Raw genomic sequence first — 18229 nt, 5'->3', positions numbered from 1 at the left:
GTGGGATGGGTCGTGCGCAAGCAGGCTCTACCCAGTGTCAACAAAACCCTTAACATAAGAAGGAACCTTGAATTTCACTGGTCACCTGGGTCACATTTACTTTATTGTAATAAAGCTTCCCAGGTTCTCTTTATAATAATCACCCATTCTTTTCTGTTTATAACTGTCGGACTCTTAAACTCCCTCTTACTTGGCCGGACAGTGCGCCCTTTGTGTACTGGTGCATTTGCATTCGGAACACTGTTCTCCCCAGGAATGTTTTAGAGGTGGATGTCACTGTTATGCGAAGGGGAGAGGGGAGGGGGTAGTTTACAATGTGGCACGATCTGGCTTGCCGACAGAATACATTGTGCATAGGCTCTCTATCTTTGCGGCTGTGTGAGTTGCGCCACACTGCAGTGACAAGTCAAAAGCCCACATGCCTTGGAAATAAAAATGGGGGAAAGAAAGGCAGGGAGTGAGCGAAGAGGCAAAGATAAAGCAAGCCTCGGCGCAAGCAAGCACTAAGCAGTGAAAGAAAAAAAAAAAAAAAAACCCTGCTTTCTGCTCTTAGCCACTCACCACCTGCGGACAGAACTGGAGCGTATTCGTCGCATCTGTTTATTTTGTGTTTCTCCTCAGCCGAGCACCCCCACTCTCCCCGCACTGCTGGCGGCGCACTGTAGCCTGCAGAGTACGACAGTCTGCAGCCATGTGTGCAATCAAAATCGCATCGTCATCCTGTGGCATAATGGAGCAGTGGGCGGTCAGTCAGAGCAATGAGCACTCAGTCGGAGCGTTGGGCGGCCAGGCTGCTGCCACCCATTGTGGGGAGATCCCTGACTTGGAGCTAGCAAGCTGGCAAGATGAAGCACTACAGTAGCTAAAGCTGGCAAATCGGTCAAACGCAAGCACCAAAAAATCAAATTCTTTATTGATCCCTGAATTGGAGAAAGGAGGCAGAGAAAAAAGGAACTCGGACACTGCTTGACTAACCTCTGTCCCTCCGTAACAGCACAGAGAAAAACAAACGTTAACCTGAAAACACTGCATTCGACATAGTCATAAGACAGCATGGGAAAAACATCATCTCTATTGCTAAGATAAAAAGAAAGTAAACAAAAGGGAGAGAAAGACAACTAAAAAGTAAGTGAAAAACAACATGTGCGAAACACATATGTTTGTGTTATAATAAGCTCTTTTTTTTAGAGCAATAATGGGAGTAATCATTAGCCAAAAGTGAACACATTTGTTTAGCGGACATACTGAAGACATTTTTTTTTTGAGTTGATAAAACAGATTCAGAAGATGGGGGAGGGTACATTTTAACATCTGATTTGCATAGTTGGTTCTTGTATGTGGCACTGTCCATATCTCAGCATTAAGAGTCGGATAAATTGCTTGTCTAAGTTCAAGTAGAGAAATTGTCTGAAAGACCTTTTGTAGGAAAGTGCAAGTTCATAACTATATTGATTTGGAATTCATACTATATTGAATTTATCAAATAATGGCTGCGTACGAGTATCTATGCTGCATGACATAAAACTTGTAATTGCTTTTTTTTGAAGATTATGTATTAGTTTAAGATTTGTTGCACTCGTGTTTCTCCAAACTAAAAAGCAATAGTTGTAGTATGTGTAAAAAAAGGACTTGTATATAAGTAGGATAAGGTATTTATTTATATATGACCCCCACAACTTCCGATAGCTTATTACTTATCGGTTGCACAACTGGTACCACATTTCAAAGCATTGCCTACTTCGTGCATTCATAGAGCTCCAATTGCAGTATATGTATCTCGTCATTAGCTCAAATAGATACTTTGAAAATGCCCTCATACATTGAGAAGTTGAGGGAGATTGCTGACATTCAACAATCCAAACCCCATATCCATAGAACAACAGACTTGGCACAGGAAACCTGATTACGAGAGAGAGCAAAACGGTTCCTTTTGGTTTAAACCGAAAACATGGAACCCTGAGTATAAACGAATAGATGAGTCCCTCCGGTGAGAGACCTGTCGGGGTGCAGGTGCCAGCGCGAGCGTGGCCTGGAGGCGGTGCAGCTGGCACTGCTGGTCCTCCCCACGGGGCATGTCCGGGTGCTGCGCCACACCTGCCTCTTCCTGGCGGAGGTGGCGCGACACAGCGGCTGCAACCGCATGGACGCCCCAAACCTGGCCCTGGTGCTGGCTCCAAACTTCTTCAGCGCACCCACGGTGCAGCGTCCGCGCGGGTAAGTTCTTCTTTGCCCTTCTCGTTGCGATACTGCGTCGCTTGCCAATTGGCCTCACGATGAATCTCCCCCAAACGCTCCTGCGTCCCGGGACAAAGTGGGCCTCCTTTCAATGGCTGAGAATGCCACCCTCAGTTGGCGCTGCCGTATAAAGAGCACCGTGCATGCAGGGTGATCCTGGCTGACGAACCACTTGTGCCTTACACGCAAGTTTGACGTTTTTTTAACGTGAAACATTCTTTGGCTAATTGCTTTGAATTTTATGAAGCCGCATTTCAGCCTTAAAAGGGCACTGACACATCAAAATCATATTTTTTTTTATTATCTGAAACGATTGAAAACGATGCCGGGACATTGCCCTCAAATTTCGAAACTTGGGAATTCAGTATTTCTTAATTAAAAAACAATTTCCAAATGCCGAATTTGAAGTTCCCGCGTGATCTGCGCCAGTGCAGTGAGTCAAATTTTGCGGTCTCCTGCGACTCGACTTTCTTTGGGACCTCCGCCGTCGCCACAGCAACCCGAGGCGAGGAGTGAGCAGGCGGGATAGAAGCCGGCGCGGGAAAAAACCGGTTTCTTCCTCGTCCAGAGCCGTACTGTCCCCGTCTGGCCGTTAGCGCCGCCAAGTTTTCTGAGGGGGGATACAAATCCAGGAAGCGACATCACACCGAAATCTGATTTTTGGTATTTCAAAAATAGGGGCCGTAGTGCGTTCGCAATTGCGTTAAAAAACATGTTTTACTATTGCTGTTATTAAATGTTATAGAAATGTCACCTACAAAGCTTCTAAATTTCCTGATTTTTGACGTCACCGATCAAAAGAAGCAAGGAGGTTAGCGCGGGAAATATAAACGCCAAAAATAAAAAGGCGCGCGCACGCTCAAGAAAATTTTTTTTCGCAATGCGTTATTTTTTTTGCATGTATATGACTACAACTTGCATCGTTTTAGACAATAAAAAATAATACGACCTTTTGGGTGTCAGTGCCCCTTTAAACAGTCCATTAGAGAGTGCAGTTGAGCATGAACCCCTGTTTATGGGACGGACTGGGGATCGACACACTTTTCTGATTCTCAGTAGATTCTAATCAAATTTTGCACATATGTTGGTAATGCCTGTATGGTGATACAACCAAAATATCACTTTTTTATCTAAGTTGCTTTTTGATTTGTCAAACTGTTCTGCTTCAGTCTTCGTGGAGAACCTGCAGAATTAAAAAAATACAATAGAAGGGTTGTTGTACAATGACAATATCCCCAAATCTATCTTACAAAACATGACATTCTTGAATTCTTTTTTATTTTTGTCATAATTATTTTTCATTTTATTTTTTGTCACCTGGTTTGGACACGAACAAAGGACATGTAGACAAAGAACCCCCTCATAAATTCAAAAAATAAAATAATCCAAGAAAATAAGAATGTCATGAGCTGTAGCATAGTTCAAAGAGTATAATAAAACAAGCGGAACAGAAATACTCAAAGCTGTTGCCAAGATATGAGCTTCGTGAGCTGAGCGGAAAACAAAAAGTAAAGTTCAGAGGAAACGGTCTCTAAAGTTCTAGGTTCTGCTTCACACCTTGGAAGTCACCAGGGTTGTAGTTTTCCACGTCCTTTTCAGCACGGCCCTTTTTTGGCTTCTGACCTTTTGCTTCAAGAGCTTTTGAAGCTTTCTTTTTTTGCGAGGCATCCTTCTCCGCTGCCCTACGAAGGGCGAGTCCTTCAGGTTGGATGCCGAGGGAAGAACAAAACTCCGTGTAGGCACAATAGCTGCCACAGTTAAACTTGCAGATTGCCTCGCTGACAGCAGTCTCTGCTGCAATCAGGGAGGCGTGCTCATCTTTTGGAAGCACCGACCAGATTACAGAGTGAAGACTGTCTGCTGCATTCTGCGTCTTCTTTCCCTTGCACCGGTCAAGGAGCTGAGGCTCGGAGAGGCGCTGGTACACCGGCAGGAGGGCAGTGGCAACATGGCTCGCCAGCTTGTACTTGTGAGCTGGCTGAGGCTTGCCTTGAGCTTCTGCCGCTCAATGTCTGCACCAGCTCATGGGTCCAGGCGGACAAAGATGATGATGAGGTTCATCTGTCGAAGTCATGTGATAGAACGTTGCCATCAACCGCTCGCTGCATCTCATCAACGTCAGGGTGGCTTCGTAAAGCCTTGCCGAAGTAGCTGGTGAGCCTTGTGATCAGCTCCTGCATCAGGCCACCTCTTCCGCCGAGGGGTTGTCCTTTCTTGCCCTTGGTAATGGGGGCATGCAGAGTGGATCCCATCTTCTTCTGCTCGTGTTTATGCAGTCTTCCTTTTCAAACAAAATGAACCCGGAGGTCGCATCCTCGCTGAGGGCCAGAAAAAGTGCGGCTGTCACCGTCGCATACGATGTTCATGTAGCGCAAGTCGTTCTTGGCTAGGGAACGTCCAAAGAGCAACAGGGCCGCTTTAACTTCCATCCTGCCCGGCTTCACTTCAGTGTTCCTTTGACACTTGTGCAACTGCACCCACTGTCTGTAGCCCTCAGCATCTGGCTTTGGGCCCACTGTGCACCCATGACAAAGGTTGGAAAGAACTACAGAGTCTAACACTAACCCTGTGTAATATTCAATTACGGTACCCACACCAATGTGGGATGTGTGACCACGTGTCATCCACATGCCGTCGTGTATCACAGTCACATTCTTTGTGAAAGTTGGGTTCATTTCTTTGTACACTTTGCGCGCAGCACTTACGGCATCGGTGAATACACCTGCTGCAGCTGTATCTGCGGCAGGGCTGAACTTGGACTTGAGGTGCCCCTGGCATGTTTTGTGGTGCATTCCCCAATGTGACACTTTCATAACAGACCAAAAGTCTGTCAGTGCAGTTGCACCCTTGCCAACACTCTTCAAGACCTGCATTGACCTCAAGTTCACCTCGAAGGCCCGGCTGTTTTTTGTCACGGTGATGACCAACGGTTAGAGACAATGCCACACGTAGAACAAGCTAGGAGCATCTTCGCCGCCAAACCAGGCCCTGTTCCCTGCACGACGGTGACTCCCGGCTGCAAGCACTTCGGGCATGGTGTCTCGCTGAGGAGCGCGTTCAGTGCCGCGACCTGAACCACCAAATACTCGTCGGATGGCTCTGCACTTGCTGGTTTCTGGCCTTCGCCGGTCAGATTCTTCTTCCGCTCGGTTGCCGACACTGAACTGAATGACTCACGGACCGCAGCAGCGCACTCGCGGGGACTCCTCCGTCGAAACAAAATTGGGTTGTAAATGCGCCTGAACGGTGCGATCGGTGCTCGTAGAGGCCATGTCTTAGATGCCAGTAACGGGACGCAAAGCGCTAGGCCGTGCATTCGAGCCTTCCGCAGCAAACTGCGCTTTATCAAGACACGCACTTTCGAAACTCGGTGGCGGGAGGGAAATTGTCTTACTTTTCTTGGCCATTGGGGATTTCCGCTTGCGATTGCCTAAGCGATGCGTCGTCCCGTGCTTCTTTATGAAGGACCGTTGATCCATGATTGCGTGAAAAAGTACAAGCGGGAGCAAGAAAACAGCGTAACCCGAAACAAAAAGAAGCGCCTTCAACGAGCAGGCGAAAGCGGCGTAGGAGCAGACGGCTCTCTCCCAGATACCAGCCTCGCCGGCGCTGTTGCTAGGGGCAACTAAAGCCCCTCGATATGTTTTCGTTTGTCTTTGCAAGTAGCGCCAAATGCGCGAGCGCACGTGGCCCAGGTCTCGAGCGGCCCTTGGAAGCGAATGGCGGCGGAACACCCGCTCGTGGCACGTGTCTTGCGCATTTCCACAACAATGGTTGGCGGTACTTGTGAAAACACCTTTATCAAGGGGCTTTAGGGGCAACTAGTCCGCCAGCCAATGGCGGAGCACGCCCGACCCGCGCAGCAGAGGCCAATCGGAGGCCACCGTTTCCATTTGGGAGGCTTCCGAAGTTTTATTTTTTATGTGCTTAGGTCGCATTTGAGGGTATGGTACACGCAGGAAATAAGATTATGACGAAATGCGCTTTTCATAGATACCAAGATGGCCGCACTTGGTGGCGCAGTCGCGGAGTAACAGGGGTTTTAAAAACGTGGATTTTTCACGGATTGGAAGCATTATTTCGCTACCTGACCTCATATAAGTGATTATTTAGAGCACTTAGAGATAGTTTTCAACGAAAAAATCTTTGAGAGGGCATAGGGAAAGACCCATAGATGTGAAATAGTAGACTTTGTAAAATTCAACTTTTTTTACATTTTTCGCGAGTTGATCCCCGCGTCCTCCCTTAAGTCTGTTGTCGAGTGCATCGAATATACCGGCGCTGTACCATTCCACAGCTCATATCGTATTAGCGTGGACCACTTCCTGGAGCTGTTGGACTTCAAAGAATACTTTTGTGTGTTTTCGAGAGGAAGTCTCGTGCAAAGGAGGGGAATCTGCATTGGCTCACGCGGGGTGCCCATACTGGGCAATATCTTTTGAAGTAGGTACGGAAGAAACGTCTTTGAGATGCTGGTAGACCAAGGAAGTTTCAGTCATCAGATTTGCGGACGACTTTCTTGGTCTTAGCAAGACGGCTACTGCGGCTAGCGGTGAAATCAAAATAACGCTAGATGTGTTGCGGTGAAGGCTTGAAATTTATGCACGAGGAGCGGAAAAAGGGGCAGTTGTAGTTTTTAGATCTCCGGCTGAGCCTTACGGAGGACCACAACTGCTGGATGTACAAGCCACGCTCTAAGAAGGGCATTCTTCCATTAAGCACCGCCCAGTTTAAGGTTGTGAAACGAGGGGTTGCCTCTGTGTGTCTTATAGCGTCTGAAGAAGTCTTGTAAGCGCAGTGCGCAAGAAAGCTTCGAGAAACAAGCAGCACGTTTGCAGAGGGCTGGTTTCTCTTTAAGTGTTCTTCTGGTGGATGTGGTGGAAATCCTAGTCGAGAAGATTAAAGAGACAACGTCGTGATAGAAGCAGAGTAAGGCCAGTTGTAATTCCGTATATGCACTTCATAACCTGCAACCGTAAAAAGGTGGCTGGCTCGTACGACGTACCAGTGATTTTTTCGGCACCCAGCAAGCTGTCGAGATGTCGCCGTAAAATCAACTACCCCGGAGATGCTGCAGACAAATGAAAAAAAAAACACCCTAAAAATTCACAAAATGCACAACGGGCGTTGTGTATGAAATTCCAATGTCATGCGGGTCTGTAAACATTGGTCAGACAGGCCATGTTTTAATGATCGCGCACGCGAACATGACGCGGCAACATGAGCAACCCCATCAGGACATCTGGCCACGCACTACAGCCGATGCCCTTGCTCCCCGTCATTTGATGACACCAAATTTTTGGCCAGATATCCAGATAAAGTATCTGTAGAGATACACAACGCGTTTGAGATGAAAGCCAAAGCAGTGATGTGATTGCTGTGCCAATTGCACCAAACTGTGCCAAGGGGCTAACCCTGCTACATCCTGCTACATTTTGCCAAAATATGGGTAATCTGCGCCAAGCCTGCGCCAAAGGACCAATTTCGGTCTCCTTTCAAAACCAAAACAAACTGATTACCGTAATTGAGCAGGTGTGTGTTATGTGGCGCAAGCAGCCGCTCGACACAAGTACCCTGCATCAATTGTCTGCCGTCTTGCATTTCGCGTTCTCTGCTCGTGGGTCTCGTCTCATACCTTTTTTTAAAAATATTTTCAACGACAGACGCGGGTGTGTGCAGACGCTCCGATGCTAGCGGTCCGGGTACCAGCCATGCTTTAATGCTCTGAAACGAAACCACGTTTTTGCATGGCAGGAGTTACTTTGTGAGCTGAAGCACTCGTTCCTGAAAGCAACGGCCATGGGAAAACTACATTTGGTCTCTGCTTTCCAGTCACTGTGGTCGCGCGACGTCAGGTGTTGCCGTCCCCATGTCGCTGTAGATATGGCACTTTGTAAAATGAAACTAAGTATCGCCGCATGTTCATAAAAATCCCTGTTCTTGTTTAGATCATATGCTACTACTAAAATCCCTCTTTAACTCAAAGGCTGCTGTGTCGGGGTATTGATTACCTGGGTTTCTCTCGGTGGGTTTTCTTTGGAGATTGACCCCAGTAGTATGTGAAAAATCTGCCATGAAATAAAGTTGATGATTGAAGTAAGCTAAAGTAATGAAGGCAATGTCTGCACCCTGAACCCGCACAGCGCGCTTGTTTATCTCGGGTTCAGTAGCTGCAAAAAGCGCCCCAAGAACGTTTTGACCTTGGCTCGCAATGTCTCTCATCAACGCGCTCAGGTTCTTTTTTTTTTTTTTTTTTTTTTTTCTGTGTGCTTAGCTTGTACCTCGCCAACCGGCCTGGCAAGCACGTGCCGCTGGACTGTCTTTTGTTGTGTGCTGCATAGTTACATTTTGTGTACAATTTTGGGAACCAGTTGGCTACGGAGCGGAGTGGCATGGTTCTGATCGAACAGCCATCTCCGCTCGCGTGAGAATTTTGCATTGCACTGCAGTGGTCATGTGTTTCATTAGTTGGAGATTGCTTCTGTTTATATAACTAGTCAACCTAATGCTTTAATATTTACTACTAAGCTGGTCATTTTCAGATCAATTTTAATATGTACAGTTTGGTTCTCATTTACCTATAGCCGGTATCAATAAAATGGTGGCAAGCGGCTGTACACCTTTCCAAAAAACGCTCCTAGGCCGCCGCCATATTGCTGATGCTGATGCGGCTGGTGCGACTCTTATGCCCTCTATCAGCTAGAAATTTTCTGCCACTCCCTTGGACTGTGAAGAGCTGCTCATCGCGGTTCTCTACCTGTGTTTTTGTGGCTTTGCATTGGGCGTTTTCTAACCCCTTTTGAAAGTTTCCAATTAATTTCTTTTTGTGCGTGCTGCGTACCGTTTCTGTGTTATCTTCCATTGTGAGAAATAAGGCTGGTAAGTGCCTGCCATTCAAGCTTTTCTGCTCGACATTCGCGGGAAACGAAGCAGGTGAAGGACGTCGGACGACCCTCGACGCGATTTTGCGAACATTGTTCTCCCCCCTCCCAGAGATAATCCGCTTAGAATCCTCAGTCATCTCCAAAAATAGTTGTCCAAGTTGGGGTGAGAAACGGGTCAGTCGCGTTTGTTTCTTTGCCTTGGTGCGGCTGTGAAAAAAGGGAGCTCTCCCCAAAACGTGCCCCGAAACGAAGTCAGCTTGGATTCCGTCCAATCATCCAAGGTGTGACTGTCACCGACTGTGAATGTGTTATTTGAGATCTTTCGCAAATAAATTATTTTTGGATAACGCTGTATCGTGTGGCATGTGCAATATGTGGTTAGAATCTTAATACTTGCTAAATTGTATGTCCGTGTCCTGTCTATCAGTAAACACACTATTTGTGAGCGTGAAAAATGCATGCCTTTCAGCTATTTTCTGTTGTAAATTATTTTCGACAGCTAAGCGCTTCGTCGTTTCACATGAGGCGAATCGCGCAGCGCTGTCAAAACTTATTGTAAAAAACTAAAACAAAAAATCTAGAACTATACATTCCAGTCGCATTCGTTCTGTCGCGCGCATACTTAACAAAAGTAGTTTATAGGTTGTTTATTGCTTTTTGTTTATTCAAATGTGGTACAATGCTTTCTTAATGACCTCGGGGAAAATACACAAACCATGAAACACAAAATACTATAGCGGGAAAAGACGAGAATTTGTCCGCCAGCAGTGTTTGAAACTGTGCCTACGCAGGCTGCGCTTGTCGAAATCACAGTCCACTCAGTTAGGGTTAACAGGGACGCCGATGAGAGTCTAGCCTCAGACCCAGTGACTGGGCTTGAAAATGGTTTGCTGCCCCTGGGGTCGAGCGTTTTTTTGGAAAGGTGTATAGGGAACCATGGCAGTAAAATGGTGGCACGCGGTTTTTCGGAATCGCTCGGCAATGCCTACAGCACTGTATGCTTGTGGGATGTATCAGCAGTAAAAACACAAGCCGTCGCAACACGTCACATCGGAACACAACGCAGCACAAAGTGCCCTTCATTTGTACAGCACTTATTAAAACAAATATCTTTATTTCTCTAAGAATATCTGCTCCAAAAGCCACTTTTGCTGCTCAGAAACATTGTCTTGGCTGCTCCAAAAGCCACATTTGCTGCTCCAAAACACTGTTTTGGCTGCTCCAAAACACTGTTTTGGCTGCTCCGAAAGGTGCTCCCAAAGAGCTTAGGCTAATCACATCACTGCCAAAGGCACCAGGTGTACAAGTGACAGTGATAACTATCGGTAAAACAATATGAATTTCTTGATAGAAGGCTACATCGGTTGTGGTCACGACTGATGTTTTTCACGGCTCTGTGAGGGATTGGTTTTCCAATAAATGTGAGTTGTGAGTGTGCCAGTGTTTATGTCAACTTCTTCCCTATCTTTTTTCGGTGCATGTATACTACCTTCTTGTGGAGTTGAATCTAGAGGGAAAGTTCCACCCCATTCACGTGCAGTTGAAACAACTCAGAACAGCGGGGCACAATTGTACAGAGCGCAACGCTGTTAGCGCAAACAAGCGATCGCCGGTTTTTCCAGTTTTTCTCTTTGAAAGCAAGGGGCGTCATCCAAGTTTTTATTAGTTCTATAAAGTAAGCAATAAAATTACGTGCTCGCTAATACTATTTAGAAGTAAAACGCGAAAACGCCGATGTCGTGTTCGCACTAACAGTGTCAAGATGTGTACCTACCGTAGCTTTATTTCGCGAGAAAATGCGGCCTTTGGCCATTGTAGAAAACATCCTCAAGCTGGGATCCCCAGAGCAACTCGTGGGTTCCCCGAGACCATAATTTACCCTCAACGTCCTTGCAGCTAAGATGTTCCTACAGTCAGTGTGCCAGCGAGCTGGTGGAAGTTTCCCATGATGATTTTAACTCTAGGCTGGGGCAGAAGGAAGAACTTGTCTACAGTAGACTCCACTGTGAAAAATTGTTTCTCCTTCTGCCCTAGACTCAGGTTAAAATCATCATGGCAAAGAAGTTCTTTCAGTTTTCTTTTAGCAGATCTGAACTAGGAGGGCCAGGAAGGAGGCCTAGTTTGTTCAACCTCTCTTGTCTCTTGCTCTTGATACACATATTTAGCAGATCTGAGCTTGACACATAGCTATAAGTCACGCACTCCCCAGTATGTGCACTATTATTTAAAAAGTCTGTACCGCTGTATCGCATCAGTGCCAGGGCGAAGTCGGTCGGGAGAAATGAAGGAGTACCCATGAGTAGGAGGGGCTCACGTTAATTTAGCATTTTGCCATTTCAGAACTCTGAGAAAGCGGGACGATAACAAAGCTGGATACTATCAACTTTGTGAAGTGTTTGCACTGTTTTTTGAGCTTTCAGTGGTAATAGAGAGGGAATTGAGCCGATTTTAGGATGCTTATGAGCCAGCCCCAGGGTCCATCAAAACAACCCCACGGGACGTCTGCCGCCGGCAAAACGGCAGCAGACATCCCAAACGGAGCACCGTCTCAGTGCCTGGAGCTCACCGGGGCACGTGTCCTGCAGGGAGCCCCTGCAGAGCCAGGCGTCGTTGCTGCAGCTGCTCGTGGAGCAGGCTCCACAGGTGGGGGTGGTGCCGCCCACGCTTCGAGGCACCATGCACGCGGAAGTTGCAGGGGCCCTGCCCAGGCAGAGGAGGAGGACCGCAGGTGAGCACGGCCATTGCAACACTCTTGGATCTATTAGTTGACAGGCTCCACGGATGAGCGTCGTTAGAAAGCAGTCAGTTGTTGCCCCGGGGGGGATAGGGATCCGGCGGCTACACTCCCAGGGGCAACGGACAACCGTTTCTCAACTCGTGTTTTTGTGCAAACTTTACATTGATCACGAAAACCACAAAAGGATACGATGGAATAAAAAGCGCACAAAAAACCAGGACACGTACAACAGACAAGCGCTTTGTCTGTCGTACGACAGAGGAGCGACAAAGTGTTTGTCTCTCGTACGTGTGTCTTGTCCCAGTTTTTATGTGCTTTTTATTTGATGATGAACCACTAGCTCTGCTTTCAGCCCTGCAAAAAACTTTTCCAACCGGCAATGTGCATCCTCCACTGGTTGGGTCACTTCTGCCCACGGGCAGGCTGACAGCGTAGCTAGTTAATGCGGCTATTCCTCCTGGCAGGGAGAGGGATTTTCTGGTCAAGCAACCGGCCCGGAGGGCGTACCTAGCATTCCGGCCAATTACGCTCGGCTGGTTTAACATGCTTTCACTCAAATAACGTTGCATGCTGCTTCTAAAGTACAAATGCGGTTAATTTCACCTACTTCACGAGCCTGTTCACCCTTTTTCTGCGCACAAATGCAGACTCGAATAATTGCAGGGATGATGCTTTTACGGCAACCCTTCAATTCTGTCTCGGTGTAACTATTTTGTGCTGCACTTGGGAAACTTAACATTAATGTGAATGTTTTGTCCTATATTGCACGTTTCTCAACTAATCGATCTCAGTATATCAATGCTAATGAAACAAATTCTTTCCTTTGTCCTGTTACCTCTGGTGCTCCAAAGGGTCCGTTTTAGGACCTCTTTTGTTCCTTGTTTACATAAATGATTTACCAGTCTGTGTATCATCCTCAATTCGTTTTTTTTTTTGCTGATGACTGTGTAATTGATAATCAAATAACGAAGGAATATGATTCAACGCTACTTCAATGTGACCTGTGTGCCAGTGGCGTACCAACTTGTTTTTGAGTGGGGAGGCAAACCACACATCCCCCCCTTGGGGCGGGGGGCGGTGCCCTTGGAATCCTTTGGGTGCCACCGGCCAGTGTTTGCCGTGCCCAGTGGCGACTGTTTCAGAGGGGGCAGAACACATGTCTTGCCCCCCCCCACTCTGGGAACTGGGGGGGAAGCGCCCCCCTGTTGGTACGCCCATGCTGTGTGCTGTATCTGAATGGAGTAGCTTGCAGAAAATGACTCTTAACATTAACAAACGTAAATCTACGAGGGTTTCATGTCGGAACACAACCATTTCACCATGCTCAGTTTCTAACACTCTGCTGCAAAATATCTTGGTGTCCACATTACTTCTAACAATTCATGGGAAACTCGTACTGATCATATTATTGCTAACGCTAACTCTATGCTCGGATATCTAAAAAGAAATTTTTCTTTAGCCCCAATATCTTTAAAGTTACTTTTTTATAAAACTCTAGTTCGATCAAAAATAGAGTACGCCTCATCGAGCTTGGACTAACCTAGAAGCTCTACAAAATCGCGGAATATGTTTTATTTATTGTAACTATCATCGCACCGCCAGTGTATCATCCATGAAAGCCTCTTTGTCTCTGCCTCTCCTTTCTTTGCAACGAAAAATATCTCGTCTCTGTCGTTTCTACAAACTTTATCACTTTTCCTTCTAAAATGTAAATTATTCCTTAACCACTGATACTTTTTTTCATGCATCGATCATCGTTTCAAGGTTGCCATTCCTCAGTGTAAAACATCAGCTTACAACGACTCCTTCATACCAAGAACGTCTTCTAAGTGGAACCACCTTCGGGAATCTTTAGTGACTATCCTGTCACTTGATTTGTTTAAAGGCGCAGTAACTAATCACTTTTGTTGATGCTTGTTGATTTGTTTGTATTTTCATCACTGCTTTCTATGTTGTCTTTTTGAGTGAATTCTTATATGCCCCACCCCCTCTGCAATGCCCTTTGGGCCCTAAGGGTGTTGAAATAAATAAATAAATATTTCGGACCTAAAGGAGGAACCTTGACCTATTCCATAGAAATAGTGGACATTCACAACCGATTTTTCGGGTAGCTTGAAATCCGAAAGTTTGATTTTTCGGACAAAATCGTCGCGAGCGATCAGCGGGAAGCACCACTGAGAAGCTGCCATTTTGGATTCTATGTTGGCTGCACATGGATTGGCTTGGTTTGGCAGCGCTATTTGAGTACCGCTAAGTCTTACCACTAGGTGACGCTGTATGGCTTTTTTTTTCCTCTTGCTGCCTATCATTATCATCGTTGTTGTTACCATTTTGCTTTGTTCCTTCGCCATTGCAGTCGTGAACTTGCTCCTCTCATCTCGTTTCGGTGAATCGTGATTTCGGACCATGCTTGCTTGGGCATCATGGCCCCATCTGTCATTGTGCCACCATGATGTGTCGTTAAGAAGCGCAGAAGTACTCAACCATAATGCTAGAAAAGAAGGCAGCGATTCTCAAGCTAATAGGAAGTGGCCAAAAGCAAGCGGATGCATAACCTGAAGCGAGGCACTATTTACTGCTTTTTTAATCCCGCTTGGGAATTATAAAGTCAAGTTTTTCAATTTGCTGATTTTTCGGACTGCTGCATTATTCGGACGTTTTTTCGGTTCCTGAAAAATTGGTGGGCGACTGTACAGGCAGTTGACTGTAAATGATCTTTAATACGGATTCCAATAAAGAAATCAGTCTTGCGTGAATGTAATTTTTGTCTTTTTAGATGCTTAGAGCCCATATATTGAGTTATGGCCGTAAATAGACTATCGCAGAAGGTAGTTTAGTGTGGTAGCGTTAACTAATGGGCTAGTTGGTAGTTCATTTTCATGGGTAACAAAGTGCGGGAACACAGACAGAGTAGAAGACTAAGACAAACAGGACGCTGTCTCAACGAGCGCTTAAAGACCGACCAACGAAACCATATTCCGCAAGGTAGGAAAATGCCCCTCGCGCCCTCCTCTTTTCACCCTCTTCCAAAAATCACGTGACGGCAGGGGCTTCTTTTGTGTCGGCTTTTCCTGCAGGGATAATCCTCAAAAAGCTCGAAATGAGCGGCTAGCTGCGAGCGCCACGACGACCTTGAGACGTCCAGGTGTCTTCCCTCGTTGACACGGGCACGCTCAATCCGCGAGGTTGAGGAAGCCACTTTTTCGTATTTTTCCCATGAGCTGCAGGTCCGAGGACGCTCGGTCGGTGGAGATCGAGGGGTCGTGGTACGCTGGGTTCGTTCCAGCAGCCGCTCTCTGGCATCGCGTGGCTGATGGAACCATTCCCGTGTCTTTTTATCTTTTATCTTCTTTATTTTAAATATATTCAACGATAGACGCGGGTGTGTGCGGACGCTCTGACGCTATCATACCTGGTACCAGACATGCCGTCATGCTGGGAAACCAAACCACGTTTTTGCGTGGCGGGAGTTACTCTGTGAGCTGAAGCACTCGCTCCTGGAAGCAACGGCCATGGGAAAACTATATTTGGTCCCTGTCTTCCAATCACCATGGTCGCGTGACGTTGGGTGTTGCCGTCCCCATGTCGCCACACATATGGCGCTTTCTAAAATGAAGCTAAGTAACCGTTGCATGTCCATCAACATTCCTGTTCTTGTTTAAAGCATATGTTACTATAAAAGTCCCTCTTTAACTCTGACTGCTGTGTCGAAGTATTGATTGCCTAGATTTCTCTCGGTGGGCTTTCTTTCAAGAGGGACCCCAGTGAAGTCGGTGAATAGAAGTGAGTTAAAGCAAAGAAGGCAATGTCTGCACGCTGAGCCCGCACAGCGCGCTTGCTTGTCTCGAGTTCAGTCGTTGCACAAAGCGCCCCAAGAGCATTTTGACCCTGCCTTGTGATGTCTTGCAGCATGTGCGTGTGTGTGTTTAGTTTGTTCTTATTTGCCGGCCTGGCAAGCACGCGCCACTGGACTGTTTTTTGTCGTTGCTCGACAGTTACATTTTGCATACAATTTTCGGAATCAGTTGGCGACAGAGCGGGGTTTCGATCGAATAGGACGTACCTCCGCTCGTGCGACGAAGCATGCGTAATTGCAAGCCTGCTGAAGTTGCTGTCACGTGCATGCGAACATGACTGCACGACAGAGACATAAGCTGGGACGCTTGCAATCCATCGTTTAGCGTTTGTTTACTTTTGAAAAAAATCTGGTACTTCAGTAATACGGTGGCAAGCGGTTCTTCGGAATTGCTCGGCAACACGTACAGCGCTGTACGCTTGTGGGACGTATCAGCAGTGAAAACACAAGCAGCCGTCACATCAGAACACAAAGTGCCCTTCGTTTCTACAGCACTTAAAACAAATATTTTTATTTTTCTAAAAATATCTGCTCCAAAAGCCAGTTTTGCTGCTCCGAAAGGTGTTCCAAAATGGCTTAGGCCAATCGCATCACTGAGAATGTGTTAGTGTCCTGTCACTTGGCTCGTTGGTGAACGAGTGCTTGTTTCTTGGTAGATCGAAGAGCACCAGTGTGCGCAGGTGACTCTAGGAACACGTGTCGTGCTTTTTAAAAGTTCTTTCTCTTCTTTACTTTTAATTCGGGCAAAATTTGTATTTATTCGCGTCGTCGAATCCATTAAAGCTCGGTCGTAAGTCAGCGCCGTGCTTGTCTTTCGTCTTCTACTCTGTCCGTGTTCCTGCGCCGTTTGCTACCCATTAAAGTAGCTTAGTGTGGCGGTTTAAGGTGAAACGAAGTATGGGAACCCAGATTGAGAAGCCACGCTCCGGAGCTTATTGTGGAGTCTGGCGACCTTTGTTTCGACAATCGTTCCCTCCCGAAGCAGCGGCGTTGCTGTGCAACCTGCGCAACTTGGTGCCTCTGCGCCGAGGCAGCATGGCGGAGGGCGCCGCACCCGGTTCCTGCACCCCGGTCCCGCGTGATCCCGTGGGGAGCCCCGACACTCCCCTGGAGCTGTTGTCCCTGGACTGCTCCCCGCGCGGCCCGCCCCTGCTCAAGCGGAGGACCGCCATGCAGCAGGACCCGCCCGGGCTGACCCCCTGCAAGAGGTGGGCTGCCTAGAGCCACTCAATAGGCTATGCTGCGGGGATGGGATGCCTCGTCTGTTCACTATTATTTATTTATTTATTGATACCGTTAACCCGGGCCGTTGCGAGAGGTGGTTATACAGTGTATTATACGAAGCACCGGAGCACAAAAAAATAAAGGTTGCTAATAAAATCGCGAACGAACCGATCGATTCTAGTAAAGTCGCGCAGCCCAACCTCAAAAGCCAACGACGGTAAAGATAAATTGAAACTCGTATCAATTCTTAACTAGAGATACCAATAAAAAAGTATTGCGTTAAAAAAATCCACGGGTAATAAAGTGACAAATTAGTACAAAATATATTAAAAACCTCTTCACTTTGGTCATTTACAATAGGAACCTAAAAATTTAAAGGACACGTGTGAAGGAAAAAATATTTTTCGAACAGCCTGGTTGGGAAAAGGAAGTCGTAAAGCGAATTCACAAAGAAAAAGAAATTTTTAGAGCTATATTTATGGAGCGATACGAATTTGTAGTTGGCGCCCACAGGCACTGCAGAAAAGCGGCTGCTATTTATTGCATGACTGGCTGCAATTTGTCACGTGGTGCTTCCGCTTTTTCTGAAGCTTCCTATGGTCTCTAAAAGTTACTTATTCATCTTGGTTTCAAGTGCAACAAAAAAAGAAGATTAATAAGTAACTTTGAGAGACCAAAGGAAGCTCCGGAAAAAGCACGAGCAGACGTGATAGACCTGTGTGCCGGTCAGATGATGGCGGTCAGACAAACTTGCACGGCACCGCCGGCAGTGTGGGGAAACGCATTGAACCGGCGGCGCACCACGTTCAGCGTGCGGCGGCGGTGCAGCGCGATGGCGCACAGGCCTCCCATGTGACCCGCGACGGCTGCCGCGGATGCCAACTACAAATTAGTTTTGCGCCTTAAATATGGCTCTAAAAGCTTTTGCATTTGCACACTTTGCGCAAATGTCATTATAGCTGCTAATATGATGCGGCTGGGTACTGTGGCATGTCTCCACTGACGGAGACACCTGTGGCTAGTCGTGACCTTTTTTAGTGCTTTTTCGGCGTGCCATTTGCCGAAGGATAAGCGCAGTACGAAACTAGCTGAGGATATAGATCGACACAACCATTCTTAGGACTAACCAGTTTCACTATTTCACTGTCCAAAATCGGACGACGGCGTGTCTGTCGACATCGATGCATCCGATGGTTGAAGCATGTCCGGCGCTGTGCAATTCCTTGACCCCAGCTTTGTTAGGTGTGCTGGCTGCTCGATTTTACTGTTGATCAGTTTTGCAACTACACATTT

At 46.8% G+C, this 18229-nt stretch overlaps 1 protein-coding gene across 3 annotated transcripts in view; it reads left to right on the top strand.

The window, feature by feature from the left end:
* The window catches only part of LOC8053136 (unconventional myosin-IXa), a 62982-nt gene that overhangs the window by 19092 nt on the left and 25661 nt on the right, over positions 1-18229 (top strand). For 2 of the 3 annotated variants that reach the window (XM_029971915.4, XM_029971998.4), the window contains 3 exons: positions 2011-2214; positions 11705-11847; positions 16695-16920. In XM_029971915.4, the coding sequence (XP_029827775.2) occupies positions 2011-2214; positions 11705-11847; positions 16695-16920 (573 nt within the window). The remainder of the gene's footprint in view (positions 1-2010; positions 2215-11704; positions 11848-16694; positions 16921-18229) is intronic. The other variant, XM_029971943.3, reaches the window with a different exon arrangement.

This window comes from Ixodes scapularis, unplaced genomic scaffold (genome assembly GCF_016920785.2).
Source record: "Ixodes scapularis isolate PalLabHiFi unplaced genomic scaffold, ASM1692078v2 PGA_scaffold4__175_contigs__length_147842914, whole genome shotgun sequence".
NCBI lineage: Eukaryota > Metazoa > Arthropoda > Arachnida > Ixodida > Ixodidae > Ixodes > Ixodes scapularis.
This window is presented reverse-complemented; position numbering and strand designations above follow the sequence as displayed.